General features: G+C 61.5%; 2 protein-coding genes across 4 annotated transcripts; both read right to left on the reverse strand.

Moving 5' to 3' along the window:
• Positions 1-20: 20 nt before the first annotated feature.
• On the reverse strand, positions 21-5,098 carry LENG9 (leukocyte receptor cluster member 9). Of its 2 annotated transcripts, XM_075917467.2 has the most exons (3): positions 4,886-5,098; positions 3,141-4,410; positions 21-154 (listed from the first exon to the last, which is right to left on the reverse strand). In XM_075917467.2, the coding sequence occupies exons 2-3, from the start codon at positions 4,389-4,391 to the stop codon at positions 59-61; spliced, it is 1,347 nt and encodes a 448-aa protein (XP_075773582.2). In that variant the 5' UTR covers positions 4,392-4,410; positions 4,886-5,098; the 3' UTR covers positions 21-58. The 2 variants fall into 2 exon arrangements, with proteins under 2 accessions (XP_075773582.2, XP_075773583.2); XM_075917468.2 differs by lacking the exon at positions 21-154 and having other exon boundaries at positions 2,477-4,410; positions 4,886-5,096.
• Positions 5,099-6,116: 1,018 nt separating this feature from the next.
• CDC42EP5 (CDC42 effector protein 5) lies at positions 6,117-18,167 on the reverse strand. Of its 2 annotated transcripts, none has more exons than XM_075917469.2 (3): positions 18,019-18,167; positions 14,969-15,194; positions 6,117-9,125 (listed from the first exon to the last, which is right to left on the reverse strand). In XM_075917469.2, the coding sequence occupies exon 3, from the start codon at positions 9,123-9,125 to the stop codon at positions 8,550-8,552; it is 576 nt and encodes a 191-aa protein (XP_075773584.2). In that variant the 5' UTR covers positions 14,969-15,194; positions 18,019-18,167; the 3' UTR covers positions 6,117-8,549. The 2 variants fall into 2 exon arrangements, with proteins under 2 accessions (XP_075773584.2, XP_075773585.2); XM_075917470.2 differs by lacking the exon at positions 18,019-18,167 and adding an exon at positions 17,196-17,522.
• Positions 18,168-20,812: the final 2,645 nt, after the last annotated feature.

Here is a 20,812-nt window from a genome sequence, read left to right on the forward strand (position 1 = left end):
TTTTTTAAAGAGTAGATCCTTTGTTGGATGTTGTGTATATTTCCACCTTGATCTGAAACTAACGTTGTCTCAGTTTTCTCTTTCTCTTTTCTCCCCGCTTCTGAGCTTTTTGGCCAGCCTTCGAAAGAGCGCCAAAAAACCCCCAAAGGCACATCTGGGCAAAAAAGAGAAAACAAACAAAAAGAGCTGAAACAGCAGTGGAGGAGAATGAAATTTGAAAGAGCGAGCCGCAATCGGCCAGCACCCCACCTCAGAGACTGTTGCTTAAAGACTTTGTAAGAATTGGGGAACCAAAGGCAGAGAGAGTGAAAAGTGGGGTGATGCAGACAACATGGCTGCCAGGAATTGGTCGTCCTTCCAATAATGGATTCAACCAGTCACCAGCAAATCTTCTGATCACGTCTAAGTTTCACCGTTTCTGTGTCCTGGAGTTTTTTTTGTCTATGCTCAGTTTAGTTGATTTTTATTTATTTTTTGCCTTTCCTCAGTTTCTTTACAGGTAACTTGGTAATGATCCATTCCCTCCCCTTTCCTCATTCTCCGTTTGTCTTTTTTTTTATTTTCCTTTCTTCCTATAGTCTCTCTAGCATCTCATTCTCCTTCCGAGCCTTCCCCCTTCCTTTCTTTTGTTGGACATATGTAACTTTCTGATGTGCACTTGGCAGCATGAATTGCTGGATTTCAAACGCTTTTTTTTTTCTTTCCAGAAACTTCCTTTTTTGAGGAGTATTTTTCTCAAAATTGAAAATTAATAAAAACGACAAACACAGACAGAAATGCCTCTTGCTGGCTTTGTTTCCTGAGGATGGATTGGGGGGACGCTTGTGGGACTTTGGACAGTAACCTTGACAAAATGCTTGGGACCGTATTTCCAAAGGCATTGAGGTGCGGTACCTAACATGGCACAAAGTGGTTCCAGGTGCCCGACTTGCTCAACCCTCCGTGTGCTAAGCTTGGTCGGTGAATTCTGCTCAATTTGCCGCATCATTAGGTGTCTTGTTATAAGAAGCCCACATGATCTTTTTCCAGGGAAAAGGCAACACGCCACATTTACTGAGAATACAGTAGAAATGCGGCATATGCTTTATAAAGACAAGCCCCCCCCCACACACACACACAGTCTTCGTCATTGCTTAAGGTTACCAGTCTGTTGCTCACATCTTACAGGCCAGGCAAGTTACATGCGAGAGGGAGGAACGGGGGCTTCTCTAGGTCCGGACCCACTCTCCGAAGTTGACGGGACCCAGAGATTTGTTCAGGATGCTCTCATCGTTTATAGGACTTTTCTCCCGTTCGGGTCTATGCGTTTTGCTTTGTCAGCTCTTAATCATCATCCATTCCGCTCAATATCTGGTTATCTGGGAGTTATTCTTTACTCTGACATTTGTATGTTGGTGTGTCCTTCCCAGTGTTATTTCAAGGCTGTCTTGTTTGTAACAGAGCTTGTTTCTTAACACTCCAAGGCCGTCTGTGTGGCCTCTGTCGGTCTGCTTTGTATTGGGCCCAATTTATGGAACTGTGACGCCTCTGAGTCTTCCAGCTGCCTCCCCTCTTCCACTGTCCGGGCCCTGAAACTGTTGGGCCTCCAAGTTGTGTTCTCTCACATTCCATTCACTCCCCCCTCCCTGGGAGCTACACAGTCATTTCACACATGGGAAAAGGGACACAATGAAGGTATCAATCTAATTCCTAATTCAAAGCGTCTATTAGTACAAACTTGTAATGTGTTCATTATAATTTCTTTATAAACACACTCCCTATTCTACTTACTCCTGAGAGCAACAGTGTGATCACACTGACACAAGGATCCTGCTGATCTCTTTGACTATGTCTACACTACAAGTTCTCAGCAAAAAATACACTGAGGGACTCATTTGCATGAGTCACAATCTCATTTGCATCTTTTCTGCCAATCTGTTTTTGCACAAACAAGCAGCGTGGACGTTTTCTTTTTGTGCAAAAAGATAAAAGCCCCACTTCTTGTTTTTGGGCAAAACTGGATCTGCATACAATATGCAAATGAGATTGACTCATGCAAATGAGTCCCTCATTAGCATTTTGTTTTGCTGAGAACTTGGTAGTGTAGATGTAGCCAAATTTTCAGTCTTGACATCCGCTATAGACCCAAAGCAGTCCTAGAAGACTCTTCTTCCCTGCTCCCTGGAGATGGGCAGCTGGCAGAGTTAGAGTTTTGTCTTTATTCCCACTACTCGTTAAGCACATTAAATAAAACTCTGGTTGATAGTCTGGCTACTTCTCGCTCTGTCAGTCATCTTGAAGTCAACTCTAGAAGGCCGCCTCTGCCGTGAATTAATTCCTGTCTGAGCTAGAGCAGCTCTTACTGTCTAGTCCTCTGTTAGTACCAGCAAACTGCGTATCTCCCTGCCTGCATCCTTAGCAAGAGGGCGGAAAGGGTTAACTTGTTATTGGGACCAGCCCGTAGGTGCCAGTTTACCCGTGTGCACACAAGACAAAGCACGTTCCAGGCCACAGAGGCAGAGAGAAACCTGCCCGCGCGCCGTATTTATTTGGTATTGAGTTGCCCTGGCTGCTGCCAGGTGGGTATAAAAGTGAGAACGGAGGAGAGACAATTGCTAAATAACAAACCAGTATCCCAAGGGGAGGGGAGAATCGCATTGTGCAAACCTGCCGGGCTGGGGGAGCAGACCTGAGCTGGACTCTACCTTCTGCTGGCAGGAGCTTGGGCCTCACAGCCCAGAGGCAGGGCCCACCCCTGCCAGCTTATCCCATGAGTCACACCCTGCATCCTGCCCGGAAGTCGCTCCCCAGAGGCTGCTGCCTGGGGGGAGGAGGTCATGGGCAAGGTGAAATGGGGAGCTTACGTTTAGGAAAGCCAGGAGTCCTGGCTCCCTGTCCCCCTTCTCTAACCACTCAACTCTACTGCCCCCCTAGAAGGAGTAGACTCCTCTCTTTTCCCTGCAGTGGAGTAGAATCCAGAGGCCTGGCTCCCACCTGACGGGAGGAGGCCAGAATTTCCCTTGGGTTCCCCCTAAGTTTGGGGAGGCTTCGAGGTAGAAGAGCCCAGCTCTGGTGTGGCAAGGGGTGTGGGGCACCCCTCAGTACAGATCCAGCTCCACCAGGGTGCAGTAGAACCCGTCCGTCCGTCTGCCCCTGCCCACCTGGCACAGACACAGCGACTCCACCGCCTGGGTCCCCAGCTTCTCGGCAGGAGGCAGCTCCAGGGGCAGGCTCGGCCGCGGCTTCCTGCCCGCCGGGATCTTGGCCACGGTGAGGTGGAAGCAGTCGTGGCCCTGTAGCTTGACCACACTCAGCCCTTTCCTGGCAAATCCCCGCTCCAGGGTGTGGGCCAGCCCAACCAGCTCAGGGCTGGGCCCGGGGTCAGCGTACAGCACACGGCCCTGGAAAGTGGCCAGGCCTCGGAAGCGCAGGAGGGGGGCGGGCGGCAGGAGGCGCCGGTGCTCGAGCTGCAGCTCCCGCAGGGTGGTCACAGCCGCCTGCATCTCGTCAGGGCCGGCCAGCCGGAGGAGGCAGAGGGTGAGGTGGAGCGTGGGCAGCGGGGTGCAGAACTGGGCTACGGCGGGATTGGCTCGGGTCAGGGCCTCCTGGAACTGCGCCACTGCTTGCCGGAGCTCCGGGCTGGTGATGCGCACGGCCACGAAGTGAGTGGGACGGGAGGGCGGGGGAGCTGCCGGGGGATGGCTCCCGGCTCCTGACTCCGGCTCCTCTTCTTCCTCTTCACTCTCCAGAGCCCCCTGGGATACCCCAGCTCCGCCGGGCGGCCCCTCGGCCCCAGCTGCCAGGGCCGACTGGCATCCTCCAGCTAATCCGCCGCCTGCCGTGCCCGCTGCCTGTTGGTGCCCGGCCTCTTCCTCCAACACCTCCAGGATGGTCCGCCCGCCCCCCGTGGAGCCGAAGACGTCGTCCAGCCGTCTGGCTTTGTCCCACACCACGCGGCTGCCGTATTTGAAGTACTGGATCCGGTGCTGGGGGATCGCGAGCACCTCTGGCCCCACCGAGGCCAGGTCCTCCCAGGAGAAGGCCGTGAAGGGGTCCTCCCGCACGCCGGAGAACCGGTCCAGGTGGCCCACGGTGAACGCGCCCGGCGGCAGCCGAGGATCCCAGAGGATGCGGGAGATGACGTCCCCCGCTGTCTTCATGGGGGGCTTCTTGCTGGGGGAGGGGAGCTCTGGGGGGGGCTGCGGAGTGGCGGGAGGGGCGCCGGGGTGGGGGTTCCGGCAGCGGGCCCCGAAGCGGCAACCACCCGCCAGGAAGAAGCGGCAGGGGGCGTTGATCCCGGGGGCCGGCTCCATCACCCCCAGCCTGTCGGGACCCGGTTCTGGGGCTGCCCCGGGGGGGTCAGCTAGAGAGGAAGCAACGTCCCCCCCCGCGGATGGGCCCTGGCCCTCCATGGCTGCAGCAGAGTTGGGCCTGCAAGGCAAAGAGAGACTTAGCAGAGGGCCTGTCCCCCCTGCAGTGGGGCAGGGGTCTTCCCCCTCCCAGGGGCACCAGGTCCCACCCAGACCCAGGGCAGGGACAGGCTGGCTCAGGGACCTGGCCTCTCTAGGGGGCACCAGCTTCCACCCAGACCCAGGGCAGGGACCTGGCCTCTCTAGGGGGCCCCAGCTCCCACCCAGACCCAGGGCAGGGACCTGGCCTCTCTAGGGGGCCCCAGCTCCCACCCAGACGCGGGGCAGGGACAGGCTGGCTCAGGGGGCAGGGACCTGGCCTCTCTAGGGGGCCCCAGCTCCCACCCAGACCCAGGGCAGGGACAGGCTGGCTCAGGGGGCAGGGACCTGGTCTCTCTAGGGGGCACCAGCTTCCACCGGCCCCAGGGTAGGGGCTGGTTGGGGGGGGGGGGGGGGGGGCTGCAGCGCCCGATCCTGGCGCACTGCTCGGGAATTACCTGCCCCGGCCACGCCGCTCCCTGCGCCCGGACCAGCTGCTGCGCCCGGCCCCGCCCGGCTGTAAAGAGCGTAGCAAAGGCCGCTGGGAAGGGGCGGGGCTTATGGCGCTGAACCCCGGGCCGCCAGCAGGGGGCAAAGAGCCTCCGCAGTGAATGAGTAACGCGCTGATTAGCCCCGCCCGGAGCCAGCGGCGAACCCAGGCGCCCCGCCCCGCCCGCTCTAACCACTCGGCCCTACGCCCCGCCCGGAGCCGGCGGCGAACCCAGGCGCCCCGCCCCTCTCTAACCACTAAGCCCCACGCCCCGCCCCGCCCCTGCCTGGCTCCCAGGCCGGTCTCGGTTGCAGCCCCACCCTTGCGGCCCGTCATGTGCCCGCAACGCGCCTGCATGGGCCGGGCCGGGCGGGAAAGGGGGGGCGGGGAACCGACCTCTCCGCAGGCACCGCCGGTCTTTGGCTTGACACCCCCCTGCAGGAGAGAATGGAGGCGCCCGGGCTCCCAGCCGCTCCCTGCTCTCACCACTAGGCACCACTTCCCTCCCGGAGCAGGGATAGAACGCACAAGCCCCACCCCCACTGCAAGGGGACAGGCCCCACGTTCCCCCCCCCCCCCCAATCATGAGCCAGCCAGGCCCTGCCCTGGGGCTGGGTGGGAGCTGACGGCCCCCGGAGGGGACAGGCCTCTGCCCCCCCATCAGTTTCACTGCCTGGCCAATATTACACACACACCCTGTATACGGGAAATTGCCTGGTGCCAAGACCCTGCCAGCGCTGGCCTGGGACCAGGGCCACCAAGGGACTAGCCCAATGGAGGGAGATGGAGTCCTGGCAGCCAACCCCCCCCCCCCCTTTAACCACTAGACTCCGCTCCCCTTCCAGAGCCCCGGAGACAACCCAGGAGTCCTGGCTCCCAGATCCCCCCCTACACTAACCACTAGACCTCACTCCCTTTCCAGAGCCAGGGAGAGAACCCAGGAGTCCTGGCTCCCAGATCCCCCCTACCCTAACCACTAGACCTCACTCCCTTTCCAGAGCCAGGGAGAGAACCCAGGAGTCCTGGCTCCTACCTGTGCCCCTTACAGCACCCCCTGGTTCCCCCCCCCCCACACACACACTCACAGCCAAGTCTGACCCACCCGCTCTCCCTGTGTCCTCTCCCCACTGCAGGCAGCAGCTTAGCCTGGCGAGGGAGAAAGGCTCTCGGGGCGAAGGCCCTCAAACACCCACACAGCCTGAACCAAAGGCAGCTCTTTAATGGTGAGAAATACACACACTTGTCGCTCCCTGCACCGCTCTGCCGTGGAATGAAATCCGCGCAGGCCTGGGAGGGGGGGTTTATACACGGGAGGGGGGAAATATACAGAAATATAAAAAAATATACGCAGAGATCCATCCCGCTATTTAATGGGGGGGGGGGGTGTAAGACCAGCACCCCAGGCACTGGGCTCACAGTACAACACCAAGGGGTGGGGCTGGGAATCTGCCCCAGGTCAGAGCTTCACCAAAATCAGAGTCTAGCCCCCCCAAGGGGCTGCCATCAGTGACTGGGAGCTAGGAGCATCCATAGCACCCCAGCAGAGAAACACCGAGCCCTCCCACCCCTGCCTCCTGGAGCCAGCAGCATTAGTGTCACTCCAGGGGGGAAACTGAGGCACACGGCGGCACACGGACTTGCCTGCGGTCAGATGGCAGAGCCAGGGCTAGAACCCACGAGTCCAGGCTCCCAGACCCCCAACCCCACTCCCCTTCCTGAGCCCAGGAGTCCTGTTAAATATTACTCCAGTCATCCCTTCCCATCCTTTCACTTTCCCACCTCCCTCTTCCTCCACCCACCTTTTACTGTTTCTTTCTTGTCCTTTTCCTCCTCTCTTCCTCCCTTCTCTGGCTCCTGCTTTCCACCAATCTCCCTCCCCCCCTTTTAACCATCTCTCTCTCCGGGACGGCTCCCACGTCCAGGCCCCCTGCCCAGCAGGGACTCGAACCTTCCACTGGAAGAGCAGCAGCTGCCTTTCTACCTTCTCAGTCCACTAGGGGGCGACAGAACCACACTGCTTTGGCTCAGGATGACCCGGTGGTTCATGGGCCTAGACTAGGGACCCCTTCTAGATGCTGTCCCACCTAAGAACCCCCCCCCCCCCCACTGGCTTTGGAGCAGGGAAAGTCAGCTTAATGCCCCTGCCCCAAAGGAAGGGGGAATGAATCCCTCTGCTGCCCTGTTCAGGGTGAATACAGATAATCTGCTTCTTAGCCCCCCAACCTTGTTCTAATCCACTAGAAATCACTCATGTCCCCTGGCTCCCAGCCCCCCTCCCCTCTGGCAGGTTAGACGAGCCCGTGCCTTCCTCCCAAAAAATACCCCATTTATGGTCACGCAACTCTCCTTCCATGTGAGGGGGAGCCACAGCCGCGAAATAGGGGGAGGAGGGAACCCCGGTCTTTTTCACAGCGCTGCCCTAATGAACAGCCCACTTCTCTCATGGCTGAGCCAGCCTCTCCCCCCCCCGGTGGCACTGCTTCTGCCCAAGTCCATGTCTTGCGAGTTCAAAGTCCAGCCTGCGACACACAAAACCAACATCCATCTGTCCCTCCTTTCAGTTCAGGAAACCCATCTCCCACCGAGGGAAACGCAGGGAGAGCAGCGGGGAAGCTGTCTGACTGGTGGGTTATTTGGTCAGTCGTTGAGTCGAGCGATGGGATGATAGATCAATTGGTTGGTTGAGTCTTCCATTGGTTGGTTGAATGGTGGCTCGATTGTCGACTATTCCATTCTCGACTGGTTGCTTGTTGACCATTCCATTGATCAATGAGTTGGTTGATCATTGATTGTTCCATCAAACAGTGGGTTGGTTGATCGTTGACCATTCCGTCGATCAATGGGTTGGGTGATCGTTGACCATTCCATCGATCAATGGGTTGGGTGATCGTTGACCATTCCATCGATCAATGGGTTGGGTGATCGTTGACCATTCCATCGATCAATGGGTTGGGTGATCGTTGACCATTCCATCGATCAATGGGTTGGGTGATCGTTGACTATTTCATCAGCAGGCTGACTGGTCGTTCAATAGGTTGATCCTTGACTAGTCCCAGTCTCTTAGTTGGTGGTTGACCCTTCCATTGGTCAATGGGTTGGTCGATAACTTAGTTAACGGGTCCATGGGTGGATGGGTTGTGGATGGGTCCATGGGCCAACTGATTGACTGTTGATCGGGTCCATCGATTGTTGAGCGACTGAAGGGTTGATTGACAAATGGATTGAGGGGTGGATTGGGGAAGACATGTCTTGACTGGGCAATTGATTGATTGGGCTGAGGGGCCACTGATTATTAGACATTAGGGTTGAGCAGTCAACAAATGGGGGGAGGCGGGGTGCCAGAAATCCATACAGATGAGGTGAAAATTAGGAGCAAACCTGTCAGCTTCAAGATCCCATCATCGTCCTCAAAGAAACGGTGCTGCCTTGGGGAGGGGGCTGGCGAGGAGAGTGGAGGGAGGAATAAAAGGAAAACCGGTGGAAGAGAAGGAAGGAGACGAGGGAAGGGCACGCACGGAGGGAGAGGGAGACTGGAAAAGGGAAAGGAGGCGAGAGAACGCATCAGGGAGAAGGGGGCGGCCAAAACAGGGGGGTGTGGATGAAGGGGTGGGGGGGAAGCCGAGCCCCCTCTCCTATAGCCCAATTTCATCATCTAGCTCCTCGTCAAATGTGTATGCCTGCTCCATGCATTCCTCCTCCTCCTCCTCTTCCTCCTCCCCTGCCAGGGGAGCTCCCCCATGGCCCAGCCCCTGCCCCCCCACCGGCCTCTCCCCCCCGGCGTCCTTGCTCTGGGGCGGCGTCCCAGGCGCCCCGCCTTTGTCCATGACCCCCAACACCTCGTCCAGGATGGACGGCCCCAGATCCAGCTCGAAGGAGAACAGGGACTCGGCGTGGGGCAGCTCCTGCTCCCAGCCAACCGAGGGCAAATCCAGCGCTGCGGGGCTGCCCCCCAAGTCAGCCGGGCTGCCCGAGGAGCCCGAGAGGCGGCTGGGGGACCGGGAGGGCGCCGGGGCCTCGGTGGCGGGGGGAAGCCCGTTGGCCTGGGGGCCCCCGTGGTTGCTGAGAAAGGAGGTGTCCCCGAAGGCGTCCCCGCCCCGGCCGACGTGCATGGTGTGCCGGAAATCCCCCAGCGGGGCGCTGATCATGTCCCGGTCGATGCGGGGCCTCTTCTTCGACTGCGAGACGGGGGACTGCTTCAGAATCGGCATCTGGGGACACAGACGGACACGTGGGGGTCAGCGAGAGGCGGCTCTGCCCTCTAAGGGGGCCAGCTCCCCCCAGCCCCAGGGCAGGGACTGGGGGGTTCAGGGGGGCAAGGAATGGGGCAGGGGCCTATCCTCTCTAGAGGGCGCCAGCTCCCCCCCCCCCCGAGCCCCAGGACAGGGACTGAGGGGTTCAGGGGGGCAGGGAATGGGGCAGGGGCCTATCCCCTCTAGAGGGCGCCAGCTCCCCCCCCCCCCGAGCCCCAGGACAGGGACTGAGGGGTTCAGGGGGGCAAGGAATGGGGCAGGGGCGTATCCCCTCTAGAGGGCGCCAGCTCCCCCCCCCCGAGCCCCAGGACAGGGACTGAGGGGTTCAGGGGGGCAGGGAATGGGGCAGGGGCCTATCCCCTCTAGAGGGCACCAGCTCCCCCCCCAGCCCCAGGGCAGGCACTGGGGAGGCAGGGAATGGGGCAGAGGCCTGTTCCCTCTAGGGGGTGCCAGCTCCCCCCCCCCAGCTCCAGGGCAGGCACTGGGGGGGGGCTCATGGGGGCAGGGAATGGGGCAGGGGCCTGTCCCCTCTAGAGGGCGCCTGTTCCCTCCCAGCCCCAGGGCAGGGACTGGTGGGCTCAGGGGGGCAGGGAATGGGGCATGGAGAAAGGGTTGGTCTCCTGCCCCCTCATACATGACAATAATAGGGGGTCGCCCACTCAGGGTGTTTAATCCGGACAAAATAGCCCCCACCCTGCGCCATGGGAGCGGGGCCTAGTGGTTAGAGAGGGAGAGGCCCGGGGCCAGGACTCCTGGGTTCTGTCCCTGGCTCTGGGAGGGAGTGGGGTCTAGTGGTTAGCGCAGGAGCGAGGACGTGGTGGCTCCAGGCCAGTGGGGACCGAGCGGGATGGGCTCTCCGAGGTGGGGGGAGGGCTGGGCAGCTGGGCTGGGGGGGAGCATTTCCTGTCCTGGGGAAGTGAAGTCAGCGTCCTCTGGCTGGTCTCCCCCAGTCCTCCCCAGCCAGCTGGAGCTGGGGCGCTGTGCCAGATCAGAGCGGGAAGGGGAAGGCTCGGGGTTGAGGCCAGACTGGGTTGGGGGGGGAAATGGGGCAGGGTTTGGGGGACAACTGGGGTTGCTGGGGGGGGCGGGACAGGGATGGAGCAGACCAAATGGAGGCAAGGCAGAGGAGGAACAAGGTGGGGGGGGCTGACACCCCAAGACACCCCCCCTCCCATCTCACAACCACCGCTGGACACTGGAGCAGCCCCCCCAGCCTCCCCTCTGAAATAATCCCACGGCGCCAGGTGGGGGTATTTTGTCTGAATCCTCGTGGGTGCCCTATGGATCTGCCTGGGAGGGGGGGGGATTGGGTGCAATGGGGGGGAAGCCTGAGGGGGAGGAGAGAGGGGAGGAAAAGGGGGAAGGAGTCAGCAGCAAGGAAAGCACGGCCCTTTCTAGCTGGGGAAATGGGGGGCAGGGAGCAGGGCCAACCCCCCCCACCCCCACATGGTTCCCATGAGCCACCGCCCCCCACCCCACCCCTGTGCCGCTCCCCTTGGGAAAGGAGTGGGGCAGGGAACCTGTCTGACCAGATTCCTGCTCCGCTTGGCTGCCAGGGGACCCGGATCTGGGCTGAGCCTGTGGCCAGAATTAACCAGGGGGCTGGGAGCCAGGATGCCTGGGGTGCGTCCCCCAGGGAGGGGGATGGAGACTAGTGGTTAGAGCAGGGTGGGGGGGGGGGCGGGGAAAGGCGGGGAGCAGGGATGCATGGGTTCCACCCCAGAGAGGGGAGCAGGGACTAGTGGTTAGAGCAGGGTGTGGGGGGGGGGGAAGGGCCGGGAGTCAGAACGCCTGGGTTCCACCCCAGGGAGGGGAGCGGGAGGAGCAGTTAGAGCAGGGGGGAGGGGCAGGGAGCCAGGACGCCTGGGTTCTCTCCCCGGCTGTGAGTCACTCCAATGCGTCCCGCTCCTGGCGGCAGGCAGGGAGCTGATCGACTGGGCAGGGCTGCTTCAGGCGTGAGGGGAAGGCCGGTTGCACGGGCAGGGGCAGGGGCGCTTTGAGTCCCGCGCCAGCCCCGGCAAGTGGGAACAAGAAGCAGAGCCTGGTCCTGGGAGCAGAGTCAGCAGGTCTGGGAGGCCTGGGACAGAACCCAGGAGTGCTGGCTCCTCCTGCCCCCCCTCGCTTTAACCACTAGACCCCGCTCCCATCCAAGATCCAGGGACGGAACCCAGGAGTCCTGACTTTCCCTGCTCCCACCCTCTAACCACTAGACCCCGCTCCCATCCAAGAGGCTGGGAGAGAACCGAGGAGCCTGAGCTCCCAACTGCCCCCCCCGCCCCCCAGTTCTAACCCACTCTTGGTACTAGCAGGCCTCATGAAGCTCTGCTTTACGCCACTCCCGCACCGCCAGGGGCTACTCCCACCGCTAGCCCAGGAATTTCCTGCAGTGCCCCCTGCCGGGGCTCTTCCCTCCCCCCATCCTAGGGTCCCCCACTCTTCCCCCCACAACTGTGACCAGCAGCCCCCGGCCGGGCCCAGGCCCCAACTGTGCTGGGTACTGAACGTCACTAGGTGCATTACGGTAGCATCTTGATTTCCCCCTTGAGCTAGGTGCTGCACATTGTTAGGTGTATTACGGTAGCTCCCAGGCACCCCAGCACTGGACCACCACCCCATTGTGCAACATGTTGCAAGTTACTCATTAGGTGTATTACGGTAGCACCTAAGCCCCACCCCCAGAGCACCAGGTGCTGTACATTTCATTGCTATTAGGTGTATTACAGTAGCCATTGAGTATATTAAGGTGGCACCAGACATTTCATTACTATTAAGTGTATTACGGTAAACCCCTCCCCTGTCTGAGCACCCAACATTTCATTTCTATAAGATGTATTATGTAGCCCCACCCAGGCGCTGTACATTCAATTGCTATTGGATGTACTACAGCAGCCCTTGGGGAGCACACATTTAATTACTTACGGTAGCCCACCCAAGTGCCAGGCACTGTACATTTCATTGCTATTAGATGTATTACGGTAACCCCCAAGTGCCAGGCACTGTACATTTCATTGCTATTAGGTGTATTACGGTAGCCCCCAGGTGCCAGGCACTGTACATTTCATTGCTATTAGGTGTATTACGGTAGACTCCCCCATCCTGGACATATATTATTGTAGCCCCGACCTAGGTGCCAGGCGCTGTACATTTCATTGCTATTAGGTGTATTATGGTAGCTCCTCCCCCCCGCCCTTTACAAACCCAGACCCAAGGAGCCAAGCGCAGGACAGGGGCAACAGACGGACAGATGGACAGACGGCGCCCGCCAAGAGCAAGGCCCCACTGGCCAGTGCAGGGCAGAGGCAGCTCCTGGGCCGTTACCCAGAGGCAGACCCCAGCAGGGGGTCGGGACAGGATCAGGAGGCAGCCACGGGGGAGACCCGGCGGCAGGCAGGACACAGAGAGGAGGTGGCGGGGCTGCCCAGAACGGGGCTGGCCGGTGTGTGCCATGGGCCGGGCAAAGGAAGAGGCAGGAATTGGGGTGTGAGAGGCAGAGTGTGTGTGGATGGACAGGAAAACACTTGGCCTAGAGATGTTCCCTAATGCCAAAGTCAGGGGGTCTAGTGGTTAGAGCTGGGAGCCAGGACTCCTGGGTTCTCTCTTGGCATTGGGAGGAGAGTGAGGTGTAGTGGTTAGAGCTGGGAGCCAGGATTCCTGGGTTCTCTCTTGGCATTGGGAGGAGAGTGAGGTGTAGTGGTTAGAGCAGTGGGGCTGGGAGCCAGGACTCCTGGGTTCTCTCTTGGCATTGGGAGGAGAGTGAGGTGTAGTGGTTAGAGCAGTGGGGCTGGGAGCCAGGACTCGTGGGTTCTCTCCTGGCTCTGGGAGGGGAAGGGGGGGGCTAGTTGTTACAGCAGCAGACATGGAGAGCCAGGACTTTGGGGTTCTGTCCCCAACTCTGGGAGGGGAAAATCAGGGAGGCAGGACTCCTGGGTTCTCTCTGGGACCCCCTCTCTGATCTCCTCCATCCCCCAAGCCCTAGAACGGCCCTGAGCCAGGGCCCGTTTGCTAGAGCAGAACCCCCGGGAAGTTGCAGGTAATTCTCCTCCCTCTTAAAAATTGGCCCCTCTTTGCCCATCAGAATGTTTCCAGCCTCAGTTTCCCCCACTGGAGCGGCTCAGCCCTTCGGCCACGGGCCCAGCACCTGGACAGGGGCAGAATGGCCGAAGCCCCAAGGGGCCCCGGCACCGGACAAGCCCAAGGTTACGGGCCGGGGAGGGGGACAGGGTCCTCGCATGGCGAGGAGGGAGCGGGGTGGATAGAGGGGCCGGGGGTGGGGGTATGAAGAGCTCCACAGCCGACCAGACCAGCTCGCCAAAAGGGGCCACCTGGCTCCTGGGACGTGCCCCCAGGGCCTGGCCGGGGGGACCTGGAAGACGTCAGGGGGCCGGAGACGGGGCAGAGGAGCGGCGCGAGGGCGACTGAAGGGCTAGGGAGCCCGCGGGAAAGCGAGAGACGCCAGGTTCTCAGGACTCGAACCCGGCACCGACAAAGATCTGCAGCCGGGATCCTTTGCCCAGGGCACGGGGCGGGTTCCGAGCGACCCGAATTCAGGGCCGCGCCGGGGTCGCCGCGCCTGGCCAGCCTCGGGACGCGGGAGAGCGGAGGAGGGGCAGGGAGGCCGGGGACCACATGGGCACCAAAGGGATTTTCCAAAGGACGCCCCAAAGGACCTGTTAGAGGAGCAGGAGAACCCAGCCCCCCACTTCAACCACTAGACCCCACTCCCCTCCCAGAGCTGGGGATGGGACCCAGGAGCCCTGGATCTCCCACCATCCGCCCCTGCGTCTCCGGGGGGGGGGGGGGGGGGCTAGTGCTGTGGGGCGAGGGCCTGGAGGGTGGGGGGTGGGGGTCCGAAGGGAGCCAGGACTCCCGGGTTCTCTCCCAGTGCCTGTCCGGGACCCAGGGGTGCTAAGGCCCCCTCCTCGTTTTGCGCGGGCCCCTCACTCCTGGTGGCCGTGGGGCTGGACGGGAGGGAGGGGCGGGGCCAAGAGGGTCTCTGGGGCTGTTTGCTGGACGCTCCCACTCCCATCCTGGCCCTCCGAGCCAAAGAACGACCCGTTCCCCTGGGTCGCCGATAATCGCACCCAGCCCCCAGCCCCTCCCACGCAGGAGTTCTGCAAGAGACCCCACGCCCCTCCCAGAGTTGGGGAGAGAACCCAGGCCCCCAGCCCCCCCGCTCTAACCACTAGCTCCCACTCCCCCACCAGAGCCAGGCACAGAACCCTCGCATCCTGGCCCCCAGCCTCCCTCCCCCCTGCTCTAACCACTAGCCCCCACTCCCTCACCAGAGCCAGGCACAGAACCCTCGCATCCTGGCCCCCAGCCTCCCTCCCCCCCAGCTCTAACCACTAGCCCCCACTCCCCCCCCCACCAGAGCCAGGCACAGAACCCTCGCATCCTGGCCCCCAGCCTCCCCCCCCCTGGCCCCCAGCCCTGGCCCCCCCTCCCCCCCCCGCTCTAACCACTAGCCCCCACTCCCTCACCAGAACCAGGCACAGAACCCTCACATCCTGGCCCCCAGCCTCCCTCCCCCTGCTCTAACCACTAGAGCCCTCTCCCCTCCTAGAGCCAGGGAAAGAACCCAGGGGCCCTGGCTCCATGGTTTCCCTCAGGTTTAACCACCAGCTTCCTTCATCTCCCTGGAACCCAGTTCGCCCCCCCAACCCCACCCTCCCCGCCTGACCCATGGCCCTTCCTTCCCCGTGACCCACCGGCTCAGCCATCACCAGGCACCCGCTCTGTCCCATCATGGAGCCTGCTCCCCTGTCGCCATCAAGATTCCGGGGAAAAATTCCTTCACTCACCCTGTACGAAGCCCGGGTCCAGAGATCAACGAGTAACGTCCGGAGCAGGCAGAGCCTCCGGCTTCCTGTTTTGTCCTCCAGACACGGCTCGCTGTTCCGGGGATGATTCCACCGCCCCTCGCCCGGGGTCCGCTCCCCTAGCCAGCCATCTCCAGGGGGGCTGGCCGCTCTCAGCCTGGCATCTGCTCCACGCTGCCTTCGCCCCGCTGGTCGGCGCTTCAGCTACCTGGCTCGAGAAAAGGAGCCGTCTCAGCGGCCGCAAGCCCAACGCCCGGCCTGCAGGACGGAGCCGGCCTCCGGAACGCCAAGATCCCAAAGTCAGAGCAAACATGAGTCGGGGGGGGGGGGGGATGCAAGTTCTCTGCCGCGCCGGACTTACGCGCGCCAACGGTCTGTCTGCCAGCAGGGCCGGGGAGCCACCGGGGCGTGGGCGTCTATTTCCAAAGGAAGGGGCCGGGAGGGGAGCGCAGGCTGGGGGGTCTGCTTGAGAATGTGGGGATGGCAGGGAGACAGGGTGTCTGGAGATAGCTAGTGACACGGAGGGAGGGTGGGGACGGAGAGATACTGAGTGTGCATGGATGGGTGGGGGTGTGTGGGTGGTTGGATGGATGGACAGACAGATGGATAGGGTGTGTGGGGATAGATGGATGGATAGATGGATGGATGGGGGGTGTGAGGATGGATGGATGGGGATGTGTGTGGGGATGGATGGATAGGGAGTGTGGATGGATGGATGGATGGATGGATGGATGGATGGATGGATGGATGGATATGGGGATGGATGGATGGACGGATGAGGTGTGTGGGGGGGAGAATTGGATAGGGGGTGTGGGGAGGGAATAAATGTTGGTATTTTAAAAGTAGTTATTCCTTACTGATGTGAAAAAGACTAAGTTATGGGACTGATTTTAAAATATGGAGATAGACAGACAGGCAGAGAGATAGGTAGATGTTGTGGGTGAGGATAGACACACACACAGACAGAGAGATAGGTAGATGTTGTGGGTGAGGATAGACACACAGACAGACAGAGAGATAGGTAGATGTTGTGGGTGGGGATAGACACACAGACAGGCAGAGAGATAGGTAGATGTTGTGGGTGGGGACAGACACACAGACAGACAGACAGAGAGATAGGTAGATGTTGTGGGTGGGGATAGACACACAGACAGACAGACAGAGAGACGTGTTTGGCCACACTTGTCAGGAACCAGGAAAAGCAGGAAGAGACAAAAGCCCAGGGACGGAACAAGGGATGGGCAGAGTCAAGTCTGCCATGGGGCCGGCCTAGGCCAAGTTATTGGGGGTGCAAAGGGACGGCAAAGAAACATGCTCAGACACGAGCCAACCCGCTGCCACAGCGTCAAGGAGCCAAGGTCAAAATCCCTCGGGGACCAAGTCGATAACCGGCTGAGGGGCAGAGTTAAGGCTGCTCAAAGCATGCAAAGTGCCGTCTAGCTGAACTGTAAGCACATCGGGGTTCCCTTCCCCCTGCCTGCCCCACATCTCCTCTCTGCCAGTACAGGACCCAGGAATCCGAGCTCCTTTCCCCTCTGCCCTGCCCCGGTCAGCACTTGGGACCCCGTTTAAATGCTCGGCTGAATCTCACCCGGAATGCATGCAGACTTTGAATCCCGCAGCTCGAGGTTTTGCTGATTTGAGGGGTCAAAGCCAAACTCGGGTCAGAATAGATCTATGGGGCAAGGGGGAGGCAGGGGCTTTGTTTTGCACCAGACCTGGGACAACGCAGGGTGCGGTTTCTGCTGGGGCCTGGTGGGATGGGTAGGGGTGCCCGGGGTACCAAGCACACCCCCTTTTTGGTCTGTTTGCAGCCCCTGCTGGGAGCCAGGCTGAGTTTGGGTCTCCGAGCGGTTCCGGGGCACAACCAGCCCCCGCCGAACAATCCTCAAACCGGATCCAAACCGGGCGAAAGGAAACACGCCAAGGAATCAAACCGCCAACCAGGCTGCGAGCAAGTCAGTTATGAAGCGCGCTGGCACATACATCAGCGCTTTCTTGGCAAGCCTTTTCCAGGGCCAGCGAGCACGTCAACAGGAAATTGGCCAGTAAATCACAGAGCAAACCAATCCCTTAGCAAACAGATCCCAGCGTGAAGGAACGCTGCCCGGCCCTGAACACCGCTGCCCGAAAACTTGGGAACCAGCCGTGCCACAGGCTCCGAATTTTCCAGCGGGCCTGGACGGGGCTGGTTTGCTAGGCCACTCACCAGCCGAGGCGTTAATCACGAGCTGGCCACGGGCTCCGTGGGCACCAGCCACACGTGCTGGATGGCAGCATGGCCAGAGGGACTGGGCGGCCAGAGGGCAAAGCCATGGAGCGAGCCGAAGCCAGAGCTGGCGAAGGAAGGAATGGAAGGGAAAGGAGCCCAGCCAGGGGACGGCCGCGTGACCAGCCAGCAACAGCGCTGGAGACCTCATGTTATCAAATAACACGACGCCCCGCCCCGTGTCGTAACAGCTGGCACCCGCCTGGCACCCAGGTGGAGAGATGGGCAGGGCTGTAACATGCTTAGAACATGTCCTGGCCCTGTGACCCAGGGCAGGGGTGGGAACCAGTAGGGGCTTGCCTAGGGTAAGGCAGGGGCTGGCTGGGTGGAGACAGCACACAGAGCCTGCCTCCCCCCCATGTGTGTGTGTGTGTGCCTCCCCCCCCATGCGCCCTCCCCCGCATCTTTCTTCACTCTCTTCTCCCCCCCCCCCTTCCCCAAGTTTCCTTTCTCTGCCCAAGTTTTCACTTCACTTCTTCAGCTGGGGCGGGGCAGGAAAACCCCCTTTCCTCCAGCTGCCCCCCCAGCCCCACTCCTGCGCCCCAGCTGCTCCCTATCCTCAGAGTCTCAACAGCGCCCCCAAATCCCCTAAGCTGCCCCCATTCTCAGATCCCTCCCTGGGGCTCTCCCCGCCTAGATCCCCGCCCCCAGCTGCCGCCTCCTGCGCTCGCCCCCCAGATCTTCCAGCTGCCTCCGCCCCAGCCCCCCTGCTCTCTCCAAGCCTCAGTCCCCCACCCTCAGCAGCCCGTACCCCGCTCCCCACCTCTAGCAGCTGCGTGCATCCTCCGCGGGGGACAGTGGCCCGGGTCCGCCCCGCCGGGGTCCCGCCGCGCAAAGGGCGAGGAACTCAGCGACCGGCTGGGAAAAAAAAAAAAACCCTCTCCCTCGTGAAGGGTTAAAGGGGGCGTGGCCTCGCCCCGGCCACGCCCCCTGCCCCAACTTTCTTAAAGAGACCGAGCCTCGCCTACTTTAAAGTTTCGGGGGGGGGGGGGCGGAGAAAAACTTAAACTACGAATCGTCTGGTGGCCCCTTCCAGACTCACAACACATGTAGGGGGCGCGGCCCATGACCCCGTCTACGGCGCTTCTTAGTCCTAAGGGCTGCCAGACTGCGCTTCGGCTTTTTGTGTTAGTGAGCCGCTCGGGGAAAGGGGGGGGGATCTGGCGCCGCCCGTCAAAAAGTTGTGGGCAGAAGGGAACGGGGAGGGAGCGAACCCCCCCCCCCCCCGCCCCGCGCTGGCATTTCCTGAACGGGGGGGGGGGGGCGCGGGGCTTCCCAGCTAGTAACAACTTCCAGACCCCGTGTGAGATGGGGGGGGGGGAAGAGATAGAGAAATAGAGGGGTGGGGATAGATAGATAGATAGATAGATAGATAGATAGATAGAGGGGGTAGGTGGGGATAGATAGAGGGGTGGTGGGGATAGAGGGAGGGAGGGAGAGAGGTTGATGGATGGATGGATGAAAGGGCCTAGATAGATTGATCTCTCCTCCCACTCCCCTTATCCCTTCACCCCCCGCCCATCCCTCCCCCGAGGGACGCAGCCTCCTCCCCAGCCAGCCATCAGCTACACGAGTGGACCGGGCTATCCCCCGTGGCATGTGGCCCTGGCTCTGGGACGCGAATGGGGCTTAGGGGTTGTGGACCGGGCTGGGCGGCCGGACGCCTGGGTTCTCTCCCTGGCGCTGGGCGGCAGCGGTGTCTAGTGGTTAGAGCTGGGGGGGGGGGTGGACTCTGGAGCGGCTCCGGCTCCAGAGGCAGGAAATGCAGCGGGGGCCCAAGGGGGAGGAAGCGCCGGGTCCGCCCGGCTCCCTGCCTCCAGCATCCTTACGGGAAGGATTAACCCCTGAGAGCCCGGACAGCAGGGAGGACCAGAGCCAGGCGGGGGGAGCGGAAGGGCCGCTGCTCAGCTGGGTGTGGGGACAAACACCCAGCCAGGCTCCCTGCTCCTGTAGCGGCCGCGCATGGAAGCTAACAGCCTACTACTGCTGCCAGCTCCTGGCCCGGGCCGCTGCTCCTGCGGGGGAAGGGGGGGCGGACTACGTGGGGGGGGGGGGTCACCGTGTGTATCAGAGTCACACCAGCTCCCAGCCCCTCCCCCCTTAACGCTCAGGGGCCAGGCAGCCCCGCCCAGCCCCATTCACACCTTGGGGGAGGGGCAATTGATACGCTCAGGTGCCAGGTAGCCCCGCCCAGCCCCATTCACGCCTTGGGGGAGGGGCGATTGATACACACACACGCCCCTCCCCCCACTCACTGCATCAGCCTTCCGGGTTAGTGCACAGGGAGGGGGGCTGGGAATCAGGACCCCTGGGGGCTCTCCCGGGCTCAGGGAGGGGAGTGGGATCTACTGGTTAGAGCAGGGAGGGAGGCTGGGAGCCAGGACCCCTGGGGGCTCTCCCGGGCTCAGGGAGGGGAGTGGTATCTACTGGTTAGAGCAGGGAGGGAGGCTGGGAGCCAGGACCCCTGGGGGCTCTCCCGGGCTCAGGGAGGGGAGTGGTGTCTAGTGGTTAGAGCTGGCATCAATACACTGGACCCCCGCCCAGGGAGGAGAACGGAGCCTGCGATCTGGCCCCCTGGGGGCTCGGCCGCATCCTGGCGATAAGCGAACAGCTGGAGTTCATTTCCGGCTCAGGCTGCCCCCTCCCCCCTCCCGGGGTACGTGGCCGGGGGGGGCGCACAGACCAAGTTGCGCAAGAGAAGCGAGAGTTTAGAAGCTGCCCAGCTCGGCCAGTTTCTGGAGGGGGGAGAGGCAGGAGGGGCTGGCGCAGACTCCCCCGCCCGGAGTCCGGAGAAGGCAGCCGGCCCCACCCCAGAGCCAGCCGCATCCCAGCGCCAGGCCAGGGGTCCCGCTACAACCACAGGCCTGGCTGAGAGCCAGAGCTGCGGCCTTGGCCGGCCCCTCGCTCCCAGCTGCCTGCAGCCGGCTGGGGCTCCAGCTAAGGGCAGCAGCTGTTTCTCCTGGCAGGGCCCCTGCAGTGACTTGTCCCCCTCCCGAAATACCAAAGAGATGCAGCTTCGGGCCCATGGCTCCCTAGCGCCAGAGCAGCCAGCCCCCTCCCCGCTCTAACCATTGGTCTCCACTCTCTCCCTGGCGCTGGCTCCCCCACCCCAGTGGCACAGGCCTGAGGCCAGCACAGTGGGGCAGGCTGGAGGGAGCTGCAGTAGCTGGAGGGAGCTGCAGTGGGATCCAGGCAGGGGTGCTGAGAGTTAGGGGGGCAGGGGAAGGGACTAGGAAGGGACCATTGTGTCCTGGGATTCCCTCCCCCCGCCCCCAGCTCAGCCACAGCCGGCCTTGGATCCATCCGCATGCTCTCTCCCTACTCCTGACACCCCTCACTCCCGCAGTGCCTGTCAGCCAGCCCTGCCCCCCAACCCCGCTGGTGCCCCACAGCCCCTCCCCCCAGCCCCTGCCAGCCCAGCTCTGCCCCTCACCCCTGCCAGGCCCTGGGCTCTCCCCAGCTTGGCCAGTGCCCCTCTCTCCCAACCCACAGCACCTAGTTAACTTTGACAGAGTGCTACTGGAGGAGGGCGGGTGAGGCTGAACGAGAGAAGGAGG

The sequence above is a fragment of the Pelodiscus sinensis genome, chromosome 18, assembly GCF_052426305.1.
Source record: "Pelodiscus sinensis isolate ZL-2025 chromosome 18, ASM5242630v1, whole genome shotgun sequence".
Lineage (NCBI taxonomy): Eukaryota > Metazoa > Chordata > Testudines > Trionychidae > Pelodiscus > Pelodiscus sinensis.

Coding starts and splice junctions, on each gene's coding strand:
- CDC42EP5 (XM_075917469.2), bottom strand. CDS start 9,125: ATGCCGATTCTGAAGCAGTCCCCCGTCTCGCAGTCGAAGAAGAGGCCC.
- LENG9 (XM_075917467.2), bottom strand. CDS start 4,391: ATGGAGGGCCAGGGCCCATCCGCGGGGGGGGACGTTGCTTCCTCTCTA. Junction 155..3,140: donor AGTCGCTGTGTCTGTGCCAG/GTGGGCAGGGGC, acceptor TTTTTTGCCCAG/ATGTGCCTTTGGGGGTTTTT.